The sequence below is a fragment of the Mus caroli genome, chromosome 1 (genome assembly GCF_900094665.2).
Source record: "Mus caroli chromosome 1, CAROLI_EIJ_v1.1, whole genome shotgun sequence".
NCBI classification, from domain to species: domain Eukaryota; kingdom Metazoa; phylum Chordata; class Mammalia; order Rodentia; family Muridae; genus Mus; species Mus caroli.
This window is the reverse complement of record NC_034570.1, coordinates 154477766-154497655: the sequence shown is the minus strand read 5'-3', so window position 1 is coordinate 154497655 and position 19890 is coordinate 154477766. Positions and strand designations below refer to the sequence as shown.

The 19890-nt window shown below is 41.9% G+C and overlaps 2 protein-coding genes across 3 annotated transcripts in view; one reads left to right on the top strand and one right to left on the bottom strand.

The window, feature by feature from the left end:
• Window positions 1-16701: 16701 nt before the first annotated feature.
• Mettl18 (methyltransferase like 18) lies at window positions 16702-18857 on the bottom strand. 2 transcript variants are annotated; one of them, XM_029472870.1, is made up of 2 exons: window positions 18680-18857; window positions 16702-18029 (listed from the first exon to the last, which is right to left on the bottom strand). In XM_029472870.1, the coding sequence occupies exon 2, from the start codon at window positions 17831-17833 to the stop codon at window positions 16745-16747; it is 1089 nt and encodes a 362-aa protein (XP_029328730.1). In that variant the 5' UTR covers window positions 17834-18029; window positions 18680-18857; the 3' UTR covers window positions 16702-16744. The 2 variants fall into 2 exon arrangements, with proteins under 2 accessions (XP_029328730.1, XP_021026467.1); XM_021170808.2 differs by having other exon boundaries at window positions 18774-18857.
• Window positions 18858-18955: 98 nt separating this feature from the next.
• C1H1orf112 (chromosome 1 C1orf112 homolog) overlaps window positions 18956-19890 on the top strand; it is a 44351-nt gene continuing 43416 nt past the window's right edge. Inside the window, exon 1 of the mRNA XM_021158161.2 lies at window positions 18956-19137. Coding sequence (XP_021013820.1) covers window positions 19027-19137 — 111 coding nt within the window. The 5' untranslated portion in view covers window positions 18956-19026. The remainder of the gene's footprint in view (window positions 19138-19890) is intronic.

Here is a 19890-nt window from a genome sequence, read left to right as displayed (position 1 = left end):
AAAAAAAAAAAAAAGTAGGCTTATCAGAATCGAAAATACAAACAAAATTAGTTAAATTTGAGTTTTGGGTAACGAATACATTTTCATCTGTATGAGGACATTTTAAATATGCCCACTGAACCCATTGTTGGCACCCAGCAAGGGACTGTAATGTGATTCAGCATAAAACAGCAGCACAGAAACTGCATGAGGAAGGATCAGACTTCCTTTGTTTAGGGGTTGGAAATGTCTCCTGACAAATAACAGTGAAAAGTGTACTTGGAAGGCGTATTCTAGACACAGCTGACTAAGCTGGGAGCCTAAGACCAAGAGAAGAAAGGTGCATAGAGCCTCTGGATCATGAAGACCCAGAGAAGGTCCATGCATAGAGCCTCTGCATCCTGCTTTTTGTGTCTGTTGATGTGAGCTGCAGTTTTCCTATCCATCCATGGCTACTTCATGCTCCCCTGAAAATAGAGCCTGGTGAAGACAGCCCCATATAAGGCACAAACAAAAGGTGACTCATCTCCAAGCAGTAGCTTCTCATATCTCTTAGTGCCTCACTAACTTTGGAACAAAATTTGACCAAAATATGACCTAGTAGTGAAAGAAAGATGAAATTTCAAGACCTGTAAGTCATATAAAGTACTCAGAAATTGCTGGTTGTTTGTGAGCCTAGAGGCTGCCTGGGGCTGAGAAAAAAGAAAAACAAACCTGGGTATGCCCCGTAGTTAAAACATTCCTGGCAACAGTTTAACCTTAAAGATAAAGAGGAATGTGAGGACATAACAGGGCTATCTGAACTGAGTCAACAACTCACAGAACTCTGACACCCTGCACGTACATGTAATTTTTCTGCTGATGTTTGAATAAGCCAATAGTGTGTCGCTATGCTGAATTCCACACCCCTAAGCCCCTTACCCCATACAAACCCCTAGCTTTCGAGCCTCGTGGCCGACATCCGTTATCTCCTGTGTGGGATGCATGTCGGTCCGGAGCTCCGTCATTAAATGACCTCATGTAATTACATCAAGATGGTCCTTCGTGATTTTTTGGGTGCCGAATCGGGAATTGAGTGGCGGTTTCCCCACTAGGTTCTATCAGTAGTCCAAAATATTTCTATAGATGGATTAAACCATCTGTTAGTATTTACTAAGTTGCTACTTAAAGCACCCAACTGAAGGGAGAATTTAAAATGCATGGCTTTGACTGTGAAGATCTTAAAATTTCCTGGGAAGGTATTGACTACTATAAACAGGGACCACTTATCCTCCTTGTCTAAGACAGTCTTGATTTATAGTTGCTATCCTGGAAAACATGTTAAAACAGTGGGGCTAGAGGTTTGGTCTGGTGATGGAGCACTTCCCTGGCATGTTTGAAATTTTATTCAACTCCTATGCCTATTGTTTGAAAGGAAGGAAGGAGAGTGGGAGAAAGGGAGGGAGCAAGGGAGGGAGGGAGGAAAGAAGGGAAATTAAAACTGCTTCATTCCACTGTAAATAAGTATGCTGGTTTTGGATGATAGATTGTATATACTATAAAGATAATCAGTTTAGGGAAGAGGAGATGACTGTAGTAGTCGTAGTATTCTTTTTATTTTATTTTATTTTATTTTATTTTATTTTATTTTATTTGGTTGGTTTGTTTTTGAGACAGGATATCTCTATTTTTAAAGTAGGATAGGGCCAGGCGTGGTGGCACACGCCTTTAATCCCAGCATTCAGGAGGCAGAGGCAGGCGGATTTCTGAGTTTGAGGCCAGCCTGGTCTACAAAGTGAGTTCCAGGACAGCCAGGGCTACACAGAGAAACCCTGTCTCAAAAACAAACAAACAAATAAATAAACAAATAAACGAAGTAGGATAGGAAGTAGAACTTAGTGGCCTAAATTAAGGAGAGTTTTAATTGAAGACAAAATATTTGAAGTTTATTCTTGAGATAACTGCCATAGAAAACATTTGGGGAAAGGAATGATGTGTCAAAAATCTTGACTTTTTCCTTGGGTGTTCCAGTTTCCTATTAAAAGGCTGCTTTGGAGAAACCACAATACCAAGTAGTAAGTCCTTCTCAAAATGTCCCTCAGAAGGTCTACCATCATGTCCCCACTTGTATAATTTCCATCAGGAGACTTCTTACCTATAGATGTGCCCTTACTATTCTGGGACTTCATAAATAAAGATAATCTTAGAGGTCAAATATTATGAGATTGTACTAAATTGCACCATGTGAGACAAATGAGCAAGTAACCTCATTCACATGTTTTAGTTTTTAAAATGCTAATGCGAGTGTACGGCTAAGCATTTTTCTTCCAGAATTATAATGAAATGCCATGTACACTCACTTTGAAAATTATAGTCTTTGAAACTGGGAAGCTGTTGAACATTTTAGTCAGGAAAGAGGTGACATTAGGAAAACTGATATCTTTGTGATGTGTCTTTGCATAGTTGACATTAAGGTGACATTAAGGGACGGTCCTTGATTAGAGAGATAAACAAAGGAAGCAATTGACTAAATATTGGCAGTAGCAGCATTCAAAATGCTGTTTCAGTCGAATATGGAAACAAAAAGGAAGCATGAATAGCAAGTGAAGTCTTTAAGCATAAAGTCCCAGCTGTCTATACAATCTCAGTAACTGGGATGGGGACGGGGTAAAAATAACCCACATGACATAAAGAGAAAACTGACTCCTGTCAGCTGTGCTCTGATACCCACACAGTGCCATGGCACAAGAAAGAAAGAGACTAAGCTGAGCTAGACTGTTTTAAAAGTAAAACAAAGACTTTCCACAGGCTTGCCAGGGTCCTCGGGCATTCCCTTCTCCTATTCCTCTAGCTTCATCAGCTCCTTCTCACTGCAGGGCCTCACCCAGCTCCTCTGAAGCTCCCTACCCCCAACCCCGAGCTACCAGCTAGGTCTGCTCTTTCCAGACCCAAAGGCTTGTCTGAACTCACCTCACTTTGTTCTACCAAGTAGACCTGCTTCTCCCTTCTGTAAACCCACCTGATTCCTCTAGGATTTCCTTCCCCCTGTTTTTTTGGGTTTTTTTGTTTGTTTGTTTTTGTTTTTTTGGTTTTTCGAGACAGGGTTTCTCTGTGTAGCCTTGGCTGTCCTGGCACTCACTTTGTAGACCAGGCTGGCCTCGAACTCAGAAATCCGCCTGCCTCTGCCTCCTTCCCCCTGTTGTAGGCAGCCGGTCGCCTAAAAGATGGCACCGGCCTCTGGTACACCGTCGCTGTAAACAACGCCACTGCGCAGGCGCTGGCCCGAATCTGGCGCCAACCCCTCCCGAGTGGGTGCATACAAATCAAAGTGCCAGCAGACTGACCAATCCCAGGAGGACACATAGCTCTCCCCAGTGCTGGGGTGTATATAAGGAGTCCTCCTGGGGTTTCCTGGGTTCCCGTAGCAGCGAGGTGTTCCTAAAATTAAAAAGGCTGTTAAAAAGAATCCGACCGTGTTGCGTTTTTTCTTACTAAACGAGGTGAACTCTCATTTCCCTGAGCTACGGTCAGCATCCACTGCCACACTCTAGAGATCTCTGGCTCCTCCAGGACCTCCCAGCCCGCCCCTTCAGATTGGACCCATTCCTTTCCACCCTTTAAGAAGTCCCATTTACAAATGTCTCAAAATATTTGCCTCAAAGATATCTAGGAAAAAATTTAACAAAGGAAGCAAAAGATCTGTGCAATAAAAGCTTTAGGACATTGAAAAAATAAACTGCAGAAAATGGAACATCTTCCCATGCTCGTGACATGGTAGGACTAATATGTAAGAATGGTCCTATTACCAAAAGCAATGCATAGACTCCATGTAGGCTCCATAAAAATTTCAAAGCCCTTCTTCCCAGAAATTGAAAAAAAATTCTTAAAATTTATCATGGAAACACAAAATACCCAGGATATAGTAAACAACCCTAAACTATTAAAAACATCGCTGATGGTACCACTACCCCATTTCATGACGTGCTCTGAGGCTATAGTAATAAAAACATCATGGCAGAAAAACAAACACATTGGTTAATGAAAGAGGATTAAGCCCCAAAATACATATGAAGAACAACATTTTCAACAAATAGTACTGGTAAAACTGGTTAGTTACTCTCAGAAGATGAAATTAGAGGGCTGGAGAGATTGTTCAGAGGCTAAGAGCACTGACTGCTCTTCCAGAGGTGTTGAGTTCATTTCCCAACAACCTGTTGGGTGGCTCATAGCCATCTATAATGAGATCTGGTGCCCTCTTCTGGCCCGTGGGCATACATGCATGCAGAATGTGTATGCATAATAAATCAATAAATCTTAAAAAGAAAATTAGATTCTTATCTTTCACCTTGCACAAAAATCAACTCAAAATAGATCAAGGACCTCAGCATAAAGCCTGATAGAATGAATCTGGTAGAAGAGAGAGATGGAACGTGCTTCAGTTATTTGTACAGGAGAAAATGTTCTGACCACAACCCCAGTAGCATGGGCATTAAGAACAGTAATTGGCAAGTGGGGCTTCAAAAAATTTTAAAAAAGCATCTGTATAGCAAAGAAAAATTGTTTACCAGCCGTATATCTGATTGATGGTTGTCTGGAATGCACAAAGAAATCAAAATACTGCCAGGAAAACAAATAGCCCAATTTAAAACTGGAACATGGAACTTCAACATAGGATTAAAAAAACAATAACAACAACAACAATACAGACAGTTGAGAAACACTGTTAAAATGTTCTCAACACTCTTAGTCACCAGAAAAACACAAATTGAAACTAATTTGAGATTTTATCTTATCCTAGTCACAGTGGTTGTTTTGTTTTATTTTGTTTTTTTCTGACAACAAATTCCAGCATGGATGTGGGAAAGGGGAAGATTTATGTCCTACTGGTAGAAGTGCAATCTGGTACAGCCACCATAAAAATCAGTGTAGTTTCCTCCAAAGCTACACATACTACAAACCATTCCATCTGTCTGCACTACCTCTGGGCACACTCTCAAAGGACTCCATAGTCCAACAATAGAGATACTTGATTGTCTATGTCCATGTCTGTTCTATTCACAGTAGCCAGGAATTGGAAATAGCCTAGATGTCCAACAACTGAATAGTAGATAATGAGAATGTGGGACATAAACACACTGGAATGTCATTTAGGTGTAAAGAAGAATGAAATTATACTAGTAAATATATTGAGGTGGAATGGTTATTCTGAATGAGCTAATCTGAAACCATAAACTGTTAAGGCGTCACCGCTGGGGAACTTAAAAAGAAGGGGAATAGGATACAGGTGGTATGAAGGGAAAAAGAGAAACCCGGAACAGGGAGGATTAAACGAGGTGGAGGCTGGTAGAGCAGGGTAGAGAAGAGAGGGATGTGGAGGGATGGATATAGAGGGATAGCCAATGCTATGAAAATGCCTTGCAGAAACCCACTACTGTAGAAGCTTCCTAAAATGTCTACACATATAAAAGGAATTTAAATTTTGTTACCAGACCAAACTCCCTCAGTCAGTCAACAGGTTCTCCAGCGCGGGAGTTAGGATTAAAAAGAAAAAAGACAGACAACACTGTAGCGTGACCCCAGTCAATTCTGAGACTGAAGGCAAATTTTATTTTCCAATCCACTTTTTATACCATTTTAATTACATGCAAGTATTTTGGGCAAGCAGTACAATAAGGAACTAACAAAGCAGCAAGCAAAGTCCCGAGATTACTCCCATGACAGTAGTTTAAAAGGACTTGTCATAATGACCGAAACACTTGAGCCAGCTTCCCTGTCCAAGCCCAAAATCTTGCCTGAAGCCTAGTTCTTCTGTTCCACCCTAAGACTAAAATTCCTGCCTTAGCAGGGCGTGGTGGCCTTTAATCCTGGCACTCGGGAGGCAGAGGCAGGCCGATTTCTGGGTTCGAGGCCAGCCTGGTCTACAAAGTGAGTTCCAGGACAGCCAGAGCTATAAAGAGAAACCCTGTCTCAAAAAAAAAAAAAAAAAAAAAAAATTCCTGCCTTACCCTACTTCTCTATTAAAGCCTAAAGTTAGATTCTTGCCGAAACTTACTTCCTTATTATGCCCTAATGTCAGACTCCTGCCAAGCGGTACCCCAAAAGGCTTTCCACAGTTACCCCATAAGAAAGGAACATCTTCCAGACAATGGTATAGGCTATTGTAAATTGCTCTTGGCGACCCTTCAGAACTTGAAGATAAGACCCTATTGCTGAAGACACGTACTTGAGTCATAGGAAAGACATGGGGAGACCACGCTGGCACCAGCCTGGAAAGTGTCATCCCTACTGGCGAGCTTTCATAATGCTGTTAAGGTTCTATGCATACCACTGGGGTAGAAAAGTAATAATCTTCCCCAGCTGTGAGCTATGTAAACTACAATGATAATTGGCTTGGTAAGATATGCCTTATTGGCACAAACATTATGGGAATAACCAAACACCTTCTAAGGGTAAAGATTTAATGCCTGTTCCACAAGACAAAACTCTTGCCTCGTATCATTAAGTGGGCCAAATCCCAGTGACTGGCTAAACCAGAGCCCTAGGGAAAAACCCAACTTAATTACTGTGCTAAATGGACATAGTAGTAAACTGCCCCCTGAGTTTTTATTACTACATACATAGATTACTACATCTTCATCAGAGAGGCTTCTTTTTGAAATAGATGGCAGTGAATACACAGACCCACAGTTAGTCAGTATACAAAGAGTAAGAGACTTGGGGATGATCAGTTATAAATGGAATATCTACATCACATCTTTCCCCCAGAGGACTCAGGGCTTATCCTGGAAGAAGAGGAGGAAAAATTCTAAGAGCCAAAGGTTGTGGTGTCTTCAACAACAGGGTCATTGCACACTTGAACTCAAAGCTATAATAGCATTCATAAGACCTGCACAAGATGAGGACAGCCAGAATCCCGTCATGAATAGGAAAGAACTTATGAAGTCCTTTCTCTAACCAGGAGCTATTGACAAGTAATGGCTACTTGGGGGAGGGACAGTCAGCTTTCTTTTACAATGTGGCACACACACACACACACACACACACACTACACACACAGTTTGCCGTGAAAAGTGATAGGGGTAAGCCGGGCGTGGTGGTGCACGCCTTTAATCCCAGCACTCGGGAGGCAGAGGCAGGTGGATTTCTGAGTTCGAGGCCAGCCTGGTCTACAAAGTGAGTGCCAGGACAGCCAGGGCTACACAGAGAAACCCTGTCTCGAAAAACAAAAAAAAAACAAAACAAAAAAAAAAAGTGATAGGGGTAAAAAAGAGGGATTATATGTGTGAAATTCTGAAACAACATTTTTTATTTTTGAGACAGGGCCTCACTATGTAGTCCTGGCTGTCTTGAAATCCATTATGTAGATGAGGCTGGCCTCCAACTCACAGAGATCTGCCTTCCTCTGAATCCCCAGTATTGGGATTAAAGGTGTGTGCCACTATGCCCAGCTTCAATTTTTTTTTAATGAAAAAAAAAAAAAAAACAGGTAAAAGTGCCTGTTGAACATGTATTTTAAATTGTTAAGATGAGATTTTGAAGATATTTATTTAATGAAAAAACCTTTTAGTTGGTCTGTCTTCTATGACAGCTGAAGAAAACACTAGAATTTGGATTCTTTTGCCTATACCTTTCAAGTACTGTGATTACAGTTGTGACTTGGAAGGCGAGTGTTAATCACTGAGCCACCTTTAAATCTGATGGAGGTCCTGTTACCCAATGGCCTGGCGCTTGGTTACCTAGGGTGTTCCCCACCATCCAGGACCATTGAATCTCCTTGGAGCCTATTACAAATGCAAATTTTCCTCTTCTATCCTAGCACCTAGAAAAACCCTTCTCTGGTAGCAGGTGTTCATAAAATACTCAACGAACTAATGAATTAACATGTTCTAGAGATCAGCACCTGCCAGCCAATCTCTCAATATCCACCCCTGTCTACTCTTGTCTCCGTCCGATGAACAACTTGGCACAAAGACAACTGTTGCCTCTGCCATGCCCCACCCCTCCCCCACCCCATTTTAGAAATGTCCCAGTGTTGCCATTGTTTGCTACTCTGTTCATGTAGTTGTTTGCTTGCATATGTATGTACCAGGAAGTTAGTCATCTTCCCTAATGAAATAAAATTGCTGGCCTTTGGGGGTTGGCAATGGGATAACGGAAGCCATAATAGAAAAAGGAAGAAGAGTATCTACCTAATGTTCCAAGTCTGAGATTGAAGTTACCCGTCTTCAGCCTCTGGTTCCTCGTAAGAGAGCCTAGACTTGGTAGAGCCCCCTTATTCACTATTAAATATAATTTCTGAAAGTCCTGAGTCAAATGACAAGAGGAAAGGCATCCTAGCTTTGTCATAAACTTTCCAATTTCTGTTTCTGTACAAAAATCTACTCATGTGGTCATGCCCAGGTGATCGACACTGGGAATCACCTTCCCCTTCCTCCTCAGATGTCTTTCCTGCCCGTGTCATTGCCTGCTTTTACTCTTTAGCTCAGCAAGATGGCTCTCTCAGAGACTTGCAGAGTATTTTAGTTATGTTTCTCACTTCTGTGACATAACAACAGGCAGAAGAAGTGTAAAGAATGAAGGGTTCCTTTTGATTTATTCTAGAGTGTTTAGTGTATCATATTGGCAAGAGTGTGGTGTTGCAGAGTCTCTAGCTGTAGTGGCCAAAGCATGAGAAAGCTGTTCATATTACATCTAAGCCAGGAAGCACAAAGGTTCAGTCCAGGGCCCTATCCCCTGGGATGGTTCTGCCCACCATTGACCCTCTTTATTATCTAAACCTCTTTGGCTGGTTTCTCTCATGTGAGGCTAAATCCTGTCCAGTTGACCATGGAGCTCAAACATCCTACATAACATATGAAATATCCTCATTAAATGTCTCCTGGCTATGTTGCCATACCTAACCTAGATGATAGCTCTTCCCAAACTCAAAAATGTATTTGTGCTTCTATCCCAGCTTTAAGCTCAATGTCTCATACATGAGAAGTTGGTGCTTCGTAGGTGACTTTTCTCCTTAAAACAGTCATGACTCATTCCACAAAAACATAAGGTCTTAAGTCAGCCACGAGATTGACCTAAATTTGCAGAGAATAACAAGTATGTACTTCTACATTTTAGTCCTGAGGATTGAACCCCAGGCTTCAGCCTTCCAAGTCAACTGCTCTATCCATTGAGCTCTGTTCCCAAACTCACAGCCCACTGTTGAGAGTGCTAGAATGTAAAATTAGAACACTGGGACGACCTATGGGGGGGGCCTGTCTTGGACCTACTGGAATGTAGGTTATTCTAGGCATAAACATTTAGGTGCATAGGTCCATTAAACAAACCTCCCACTGAGCTGCTATGCAAGGTATGCAGCAAGGGCTGGGCTCTCTTCAGTGCTTCTTGGAGGATCTTGCTAGCCCCTCACTTAATTGTCTCTCTTCTTTGTTGAGTCATTGGTGATCCCAACTTACTTCTTGTTTAAAAGTTCAACTATTGTGTGAACTCCAGACAACCTCTTGGTTCCCTGATTACTGGCTTTTCTACCTTAGGTGAAGCCATCTTTCCTTTACCAGTACTCCCTGCCACTCTGCTTCATTTGTTTGTTTGTTGAAAGGCTCAGTATTCAGGCTGTTTAATGTCTCAGTATTCTGCCCTAAGTGTCCTGGAGCTAACTATATAGACCAGGCTGGTCTGGAACTCCCAACTGCTGTGTGCACCACCATGCCTGGCCCCACTGTAAATTTTAATTAAGAAAAACAAATCTGCCTCTATCATTTCTTTCCTTTCCCTTCTGTCTTATTTAGCTTGTTTAGTCTTTGGCTCTTTGTGTATTTCTCCTTTTACGGAGATGCTTGAGTCAAAAGCTGCCAGTTATCTACTGGTCAGTTTGCCTTGCCAAAAATGTCACCCTTTATAATTGAAGCTTGACAATGTCCCTTGATTGACAAAGGAAATGCAAATGTTACAGTAAAACATGACACACAAAGCACAGTTATAACTGGGGAGATGTCTGGTTTATTATTTTGCTTTTATTAAAGGTCCAGGAGAAAGGCAGTAGAACAGGAAGTAGGCTGACTTATTATACAATATGGCAACAATCGTCTCTCACAGGAAAGAAATATCATTAACTGACACTATTGAGACTAGACACTGTCAATTCTATATACAGGTAATGCTCAGTGAATTCTCCTTAGAATGAGAATGTGCACAGATTAAGCCAGAGCAAGCTAGAATTGTTTGGTTACAAAGGGAATAGTGCCTAAGCCAAGTGGCTCCTAGGGTTGAGGGAACTTAATTCTTCCTATAATCCTCTAGAAAAATGGAAGGGCTGTGTAAGTTAAAGTAGCTTGTTTGTTCTGGAACAATTATGAGGAAAAGTATTAAATTTAACTTCTTGGATTTGCTTCATTTGATCTAACAGGCTAAAACTTCTCTGTGATACTCATAAATGAGAGCAAGCAATTAAAAGGGACCAAAATGCGGTGTGATAATTTTAAATCCGACCTTTTTCTCTTTATATGGAAGTATTTCAGGGCCAAGATAACATTGTGAAGTTGGAGGGAGGGAGGTTAGAGAATAAGATATCATCTCCCATTTAGGGAAAATGAGAAGCAGTTGAGAATGTGGTTATTTTAATGCTAATATTCAAGCACAGATGCATTTCCTGTTAAAGGAAGCAAAATAGAGGTTTGAAACATCTGCACCACCCTTCCTAGAAAAAGGTTCCTCTGTGTTTTCCAGGGGTTAGAAAATTGTTCTCATGAAAATCCTGAAGGAGACTGAGTTCTGCAAAGCAATCAGGAAGTGAAGTTCAGTTTGTGGAAAGCCCAGGAAACAGCAACACGTCACTGAACAATGTGCCCTCTGCTGAAGAGTCTTGGATGATGGGAATGTGGTGTGCTAGTGATCCAACCAAATTTCTACATGTATAGTATTTTCCCCTACATGTTCTATAGGCTTTCGTGCTATGTAAAATAAACACAGAATCGAGTTCGTGGAAACTTCTAGAAGTTGCATCTCTGGATTCTTTCAGAGTGTAGGGCAACTTCTCTGCTGAGCTGCTCTTATTGTCCTTATTGTCACCCAAGTCCTGATGGCAATGTGCACTTGTACCCAAAGAGAAGTCCTCAAGGCAGCAAATACAAGGCTGCTGTAACAGGTCTGGATGTTCTGGCAAAACACTGGGTTCATGGTGTCACACTTCTCTGGATATTTCTTTTTTTTTTTTTTTAATATTTTTTTATTACGTATTTTCCTCAATTACATTTCCAATGCTATCCCAAAAGTCCCCCATACCCTCCCCCTCACTCCCCTACCCACCCATTCCCACTTTTTGGCCCTGGCATTCCACTGTACTGGGGCATATAAAGTTTGCAAGTCCAATGGGCCTCTCTTTCTAGTGATTGCCGACTAGGCCATCTTTTGATACGATATTCCTTTCCAAGTGCTACTTAAGCACTGAACTGAAACACTTCAGAGGGACCCACAAAGTGAAGATGTGCTTGTTCCTCCCCAAACTCATTCTTTGGTGAGTGGCAGAGCCTTACATGCTCCACAGCCCCCAGCACGTGCTGTTAGCTACTGCACAAATATCAGTTCCTTTGGGAAGTGTTGAGATCTGTCAGAAGCATCTTAAGAGGGTTTTCTTTGGTTTGTGGTTAAGAGGGAATCGAGTAATTTACCATTGCAGCGAAAGGATAAAGTGTCCAAGGTGGTGGGCACATGAGGCTAGGATTCCTTATGTCTTGACAGATTAGGAGGCAGGATGCTGGTGCTCACCCAGCTTTTATTTCTTTCATTCAGTCTGGGATCACAGGAGGTAGTGCCGCCACCTTCAAGGTGAGTGCTCCCTCCCTGGTTAACACTCTCTGGAAATGTTCTCACAGACATGCTTAGAGGTGTGGTTCCTGCGGGATTCCAAATCTGGTTGACAATGAAGATTAATCGTGAGTATAGAGACAATTCTCAATGCTCTGTTTGACTCCCAAACAAAAAGCTGTCTAAGACAGAAGAAGGTCTAGCCTTTGGAATGGGCTCCTAGAAGAAACAAAAACCTTGACAAAGCACATGTGGGGCAGATAGTTGAGAAACAGGGTCACGAGATGCACTCTCCTTTACCTTGAGAAATCCACAACACCAAAAAGGAAGTTTTCAAGAGGAAGATGTAGGGAGGAGATGAAGAGTCGGGTTGGGGTGGGGTCAGAGTGGATGCGTGGTGGGAGAGAATGGAGACTGCAGCGAGCAGTCTAAATTCTAAAGCTTAGATTTTTTTTTTTTCTCCAAATGCTGGGCTAAGAGTTATAAATGTAATTTTCAACAAAAGTGAGCAGGACTTCCTCTCCAGCTGGGAAAGCATGGGGGCCAAACCTTACAAGGAGTCTTAGAGAGAGGGGTGGAGGAGACTTCTCAGCAGGTAAGAGTGCTTGCTGCTCTTGCAAGAGGACCTGAGTTTGGTTCTCAGCTCCCGCATAGGGGGATTCACCAGTGCTTGTAACTCCAGCTCCAGGGCTTCTGATGCCTTCGTTGGGGTTCCACTGCACTCCCACTCCGTGTGAGCACTGCACTCATGTATGTAACACACACACACACACACACACACACACACATTAAAAATAAAATCTAAAAAAAAAAAAAAAGAATTCTTAGAGTTTTTATTCATACATAGGAAATATAATTGGTCCACGATACTCAACTTTAACTTATTTTCCAAATAATTATAGAGCTACTATTACAAGCCCTGTTTTATGGATGGGGAAAATATGTTCTTAGATTTTTGATATATTTCAATTATTACACAGTGATTGTTCATATTAGCGGGCTCTTGTGTGCTATGGGAAGTTGATACTGGAGTATAAAACCCATTGTCTGAACATATACATCATCTTAAATGACTAAACTATTTACTTAATAAATCTTTCTAGGCATCCTTCTCTTGGAATGGATTTGTAATCAAAATTCCTACCTCAGATCTTTTTTGTAGCCAACTGTCTTGGGCTGTCTTGGGTAAAAGTCCTTTGGGCTGTTACCCCCAGCATAATCTTTAATGGTTGCATTAATCTAAGTCCAGCACTCGATCTCACTTTCCTTATCATGGTTTCGTTGAAGCCTCTCTCTATGGGCTCAAATTATGTGCTGAGCATCTGTTGCTTCTAGAAAGGCTTCATGGATGACCCCTCACCAAGAGTCTAACTTACCTGGAGAATTGAGGTACCTATTTGTCTCAAAAACTTTAATACTGGCTATCAAGGGACATCAAGTACTTTGTAACTCCACAATTAGCCAACTCAGCCAAGGCTCAGAAAACAGACTTTGTTCTGTTAGCTAGTACATGTATGTCTGTGTCTCTCCCTCTGTGTGTGTGTGCTTGTGTGTGTACTGGAATTGTTAGTTGTGGCAATTTTGACAATAGTATGTTTGTTCAAGTATTTGGCACACTATACGTCTTCTGTGTCTTTACACCTGTGGATTTATCTGATGAGAGTCAAAGTATTTGATTTACCTTCTTTATAAGATGGCACAGCCAAATCCACTGGAAACAGCGAGAGTCACAGGCACAGCTGCCTGACGAAGTTCCACCAAAGCTGAGGGGATTGTTACAACTTCTGCTTTTCTGTCTTTCTGTCTCTAACTTTTGGTCTCTGTGTGTTGTATTCTTGGGGACTTTCTGCATTATGATTCAATTTATGTCTTTTCCTGAGGAAAATTATGTCTGAGCATTTTTAGGAAAAATCCTAAAACTAACTCTCTTCGGCCACTACTTGGAAGTCTTCCTTATGCCATAGAGATCATTAAGCACAGTTAGATGAAGCCATTACTCCAGGAATCTTCTTGGGGTTTCTGCCCCTGAGCTAACTCAAACAATATAACTGATGCAGGGCAAACTGAGACAACTGACAGACTCTGACTGGCCAGAAAAAAAAAATAGGTTACAGATTTAAGGTCTCTCTTTTTTTAATTATAGGCTTAGCGATCTCTTAAAAATGTAGTTTAAAGATAGGGAGGTCATAGAGGGTACACTTTTGAAGGAATAAAATTCAGTAAATAAGATAGACCAACTAAAATAAAGTTTTCCTACTTTATAGTGAAGATGATGGAGCATATAGTAAAAGAAGTTAGGTATTAGGATTTGCTATTCATAATTCAGATATTTTCTGTTTGTCTTTGAAATGCTTTCAAACAACAAGCACTACAGCAGGGCGTGGTAGCACACACCTTTAATCCCAGCACTCCGGAGGCAGAGGCAGGCAGATTTCCGAGTTCGAGGCCAGCCTGGTCTACAGAGTGAGTTCCAGGACAGCCAGGGCTACACAGAGAAACCTTGTCTCGAAAAACCAAAAAAACCAACAAGCACTGCCAGTCTAAAAGCAGGCTGTTATATAATATTATCTGTTTGCTTTGGAGGAGACATTCTTTAGATTTGAGCTATAGGGTAACAATAACAAGAACTCGTTCTGTTTGTTTTTAAATTATGACTGAACTTGTAACCCTGGACACGTAATAAAAAGTCAAACACACATTCTGTACCACTTGGATAACATTAGGCTGTTTTGTTCTGTGAAGCTTGAAAAATAAAGAAGCACCAGGCTGCTAGTCAGTCAGAGCAGCAAAAACAGCCTGGTGGGGAGTCAGAGCTACAGAATAGCCTGATTGGTGGCAAGTCAGAGGTGTGAAATTCCCCTAACCATCTCCTGGCTCACTCTCTCCCCTTCCCCACTCCTCATCTCCCCTGCAGGGACACCCTGTCAGTAAAAACCCTCTTTATCCTCTCTGTGCTGAGGAAGGCCCCCAGCAATAAAACAATTGGAAAAACATAAATGATTACATATACATACATGTGATTTATAAGGATGTATGTTTAACTGTCATTACTGAAAAAGAGTATCAAGATTTACAATCAAAATAGGCACTAATAGGCTGATCTATCTACATGCTGAAAACTGAAAAGCTTTCAGGACTGGAGATTTTGGTTCAAAGATAGGTTACTTATAGCCCTTGCCTATAAACCCAACACTAAGGAGGACGAGGCAGGAGGACTGCTGGGAATCAAAGGACAGATTGTGCATGTCAGTTGATTGCTAGTCTGTGCTATTAGCAAGACCTAATCCTACACACAAGATAAATAAAACATTATGATTTAAGGTAGAAAGTTTGAGTAGGACTATTTAACAGTCTCAACTTACCTATAAAGTGAGGGTCGTTATTTATTGATGTTATAAGTATTAAATAACAATATTATGTAACTCTTATTAGCTGTGTATAAATAAATGCTGAGAACACATTAGCTTTCACAACTGGGAATAACCAAGCATTATTAAATAGGGGGTGACATACAAGACTATAATTAAGTAAAATACTATACAAAATAGACATGTCATCAAGGTTCCAATAAATATCACATTAAGTCCAAGATATAGTGTGATTTAGGGTCCTCCAAGAAAGAAAGTTTAGATGACACAGCAGTATCACATCACCAGACTGGCTCTGAGGCACCTGCTCCCAAGTAATGATATAGAGACTTATTGATGAAAGTGTGGTCTTAGTTGGTTTGTTCCCAACTAGCTCGTATAACTTAAATTAACCTGTTTATACTAATCTACACTCTGCCACAAGGCTCTGCCACGTGCCCCATTACCTTTCATCAGTATGGAGATCTGTTTCTTCCTTCATGGATGGCTGGAGAATGCCTCGCACCTGATTCTTTCCCAGAGTTCCTTTCTCTGTCAGAAGTCAAGCCTATCCTCTCCTGCCTAGCTATGGGCCATTCAGTTCTTTATTAAAACAATCAGAAACACCTTCACACAAAAAGATTTTTCCCAACACAGTAGATCTCAATTTTGGAAGAGATATGAAGATATTTGTACCAGAATCAACCAAAGCAGTACATTTCCATCCCCGCTTTCTTTCTTGAGGATTTTATAGCCCAGAATCTGAAGCCATCCTTCCCTACTTTTCCTCTAATCAAGGTCCCAGGGTCTCATACTTGGCTTACAGTGGTGAGAGATTAACTTCAGGTATTGTTCCTTCCATTACCATCTATACACTTGTAGTTGTTGTTGAACTTTTGGGTTGGGACCTAGGTTCTCCTGCACGCTAGCAAATGCTCTACCACCGAGCTGCATCCCCAGCCACTTTCATACTCTGTAACAGATTCATGTTTGTTTTTCTTTTTCTTTTTTTTTTTTGTTTTTTTTCGAGACAGGGTTTCTCTGTATAGTCCTGGCTGTCCTGGAACTCACTTTGTAGACCAGGCTGGCCTTGAACTCAGAAATCCGCCTGCCTCTGCCTCCCGAGTGCTGGGATTAAAGGCGTGCGCAAATCCAACTGCCTAGCATGCTAACACTTTGACATACGCAAATCAATAAACATCTTCTGAGTTAACACAGGCCTTGGACCAGAAGCTTGAGGTTAGTATTATTCAGGGATCCAAGTCCGATCTAGCCAGGCTCTTCAGGGAGACAAGGAACTAACAAAGGCTGCAGAGAGATTCATAAACTTGTTAAGAAATGGGAGTATTCCCTCAGAACATGTTTATGGAGTGTTAGAGATTGTAGAAAGACCAAATAGAATGAGGATGGAGAAAGAACTTTTACACAAAGTGATTCAAGAGCTCATTAAATTCTCAAGGAAACTTGTAGTTTTACATAGAAAACATGAGGCTACTACTTCTATACTTGGCTTATTATTTCAATAAGTAAATTAAAAACAAACAAACAAACCGTAATTTCAGAATAACAATAAAAAAAGAAATTGAACAGTCATAAATTCTGGGGTATTCTTTTAATTTCATTATGCCATTCGGTGCATATTAACTGGGGTGCTTAAAAGTCATCTCCATTAGAAACCTCTTTAGACCGTCATCAATTACTTCAAGTGTTCGAGTCTCAAATACACCCTTTTCTTCTACAAACTTCTGGAAGAGATGAACGCCACCACCAACACCAAAATAATGTGCTTTACTGGCCAGAAGCACCCGGCCACTCCTACTTAATAGCCTGAGGAATGTTTCATGCAAAGTGCTGTAATAATCCGGATTATAAATGGTTTCTGAAGTGAGAATGAGGTCATATTTCACAAACAGTTTTTCACGTAATACAAGCTTGCAAAACTCAGCCCACTCCCCAGAGAACAAGCGACATTTACAGATTTCTTGGCCTACTTCTGACTTCCTTTGTCTTTTCCCATCTGGCTCATTTATGCCATTGCCGTCATCTTGCAAAGGGATATTAGCAACTACATTAGGTAAGGTCACCTCATCAATCACCAAACCGTTGTAATCTTGAAAATGAACTTCCCTAGCCCCTCCTTTGGATGCAGTTATCCCAAGCAGCCCAGACCCACAGCCAAGGTCTAACACTTTCTGCCCAGCAAATTTCACCTTGGCTTTTGTGAAGTAAGTCAAGAGGTCAAAGGTGCATTCCCATATTTTCAAGCCTCCTTCATAAACACCTGGGATCAGATCAGAATGAGAAGAAAAGCTTTTTGAAACGATGTTTTCTCCAGGGAATTTCTCTTTCAAAGAGACGGTTTTCACTACTGCTGTGTTAGCATGCTGGGTACCTGGCAACATTTCCAAAACCGTATTTTCTAAGACTTCTTTCACATCTTTAGGCATCGCGTGTTCTTTAGCAGGTTTCCAGGAGGGCTGGTGTTTACAAGCTTCTGGGTCATCTGACCTGTCAGCAATAGGGGGTGGGCTGCCAGTGTTTTCAGAGGAGGCTGCATTTCCCAGTGAGGAGCGTTTCCAAGAGTGATCCCGAGGCAAGCCTGGATGTTCGGTAGATTGCCTATTGTCCTGCTTTCCTTTCTGACTTTCTAAGACACAACTTCCATCATCGAGGGATGTTAATTTATTTTCCAGATCTTCTTCTATGCTGAAATTGAATTGAAAGGCCATCCTCTTTTTCTATGCACACCGTTTTTACCAAAGGATGACGCTTCAGCTTCTAGAAAGAATTTAATGGCATAACCGATCACACAGTCGATTAGTTCTGTTGGGCCCAATGTCTGTTAGCTGCGTATACACCACCAGATGTATTCAGAGGGGGCTCCAAAGACGTTTTATACGCCTTTGAGCCTTTTTCAGTTCAGCCCTGGAAAGGGAAGGGGGAAAAGAAAATGTTTAAAAACAAAACAAAACAAAAAAGGCTGTGTGTGTGTGCGATTTAGCAAAATGCACAGATGCCTTAAGTATTCAAAAGTAGAAGATAAAACATAAAGACAAACAAAAGAATAGCTATAGCAGCCACCACCTTCACCAGAACAATAAGATTTTTAGACAGGACAGCCTAGCTACCTGCCTGGTCTTTTAGTTGCCTTGTGCCCAGGCATCTTCACACCCTAAATTTCCAACGCATCTACAGTAATTATTTTCTCTTTGTTCACAGAGGTATCCAGGTTTGTTCCTTCATCTCTGCCACGCAAAAACCGTTTACGGTTTTATTTGGGTAAGTAGGGTATCCATTTTCAAACACACACAGGTGTGATCTGGTGTGTGCAAACTCATCCAAACGGTACATTTATGTGTACGTAGTTCTACACCTTATGTGACTGGAGGGATGAATAAAGACTAGGACTGTGGAAAGTATAATAGATTGTATAGAAACATTTCCGGCAATATGCCAGACCATAACACCCGTTTTAATTTGCACATTTCTGGACGGTGGGATCTCCGTTCACTTGGCAGGAGCCGTACGAATGGAAGCACGCACGCCAGTAAAATCATTCCTATTCTCGAACGCACCTCACAGGGGAGTAGAGTCATTCCTGGCCTCAGCCCAGGTCACCCTTGAAACTACGCGTCGTCTCAAAGTCCCCCCGGACTGAGGATAGCAAACCTGAGGACTTCTGGTCTCAGCACTGGAAAGTCCGCGGCGTACCGAACTACCGGAGAAACTCGCCTTCAGCCCACGGCGAACACCAACGAGATGAGTCCTCCAACAGCTAGAGAAGGCCCCGACGCTTGGGGGCGAGAGTGCTCCTCTCTATGGTTTGGTGGGGGCGGAGCTCTCTCAAAGCCTGCTGGGACGGCGTTCCAAGCGGTGGCGGGAGTCGTGCAGATTCGTTCATCTCTGGGAGGGTGGCGAAAGAATGTCGCAGGACGATGCGGTGGTGGCGAGCGGGGTTGTCTTGGAGGAACTCAGCAGCTGGTCGGAGGAGATGTGCCGTCGGGAGCTGCCTTCGGTGCTGCCCCGGCTCCTCATATCCTTGGAGGGCGCTGAGCGGGGGGTGTGTCGCGAGCCTGCTACAAGGATGGTGCCCTGACGCGGGCAGCCTGGGATTCGAACTCTGTTTTGTTTTGCGAGGTGATGGTGGAGGGAGCGAGGACAACCGTGGGTTGAGGGGGTAGGCGCGCCCAGCATTGTCGGACGATTGCGACTGGAGCGTTTGAAAATGATGAATGCTCTCATGCCTTAAGTTAAGTTCTCTGTTCCTAAGTTTACTCGGTCGGTCGCACTTGCCTAAGTGTGGGAGATGCCCCCGCTGGTGCTCAGTATCAGGATGAGGCGTGAGAGCTGAAGGATGTAATTGTAGTTCTTCCGTGGTACCACATCTTTAAAGGATGGTCTGTAAACAAAAATGCTTTTCCCCTTCCGAACCCGTTTCCCTTTTAAGTTACAAGGCGGTGCTTCAGGTTTAATCGAGTTGTAATTGTGTGGAGTTAGGTGCAAAGAATAATTACGTAATGCTTTTGTGTTTGTAACTGGAAGTCGACTCCCTTCATGTAAAAGGTGATTTTAATTTTATGACTTTGATCATACCTTCTATTTAAAATTACACAGAAACAGACACACACCCCTCCAAAAACTGAAAAGACCATTACACAGAAACAGACACACACCCCTCCAAAAACTGAAAAGACCAAAAGAACTTGAAGTTCAAACCTTGCACGAATGATGTTTCATAGTATAACTTAAGTTCTCTCACACTGAAGTCATTCCTTAGACATTAGCA

Bases quoted from the DNA above. Each gene is read 5' to 3' on its own strand.
- Mettl18 (XM_029472870.1), bottom strand. From the start codon at position 17,833: ATGGCCTTTCAATTCAATTTCAGCATAGAAGAAGATCTGGAAAATAAA.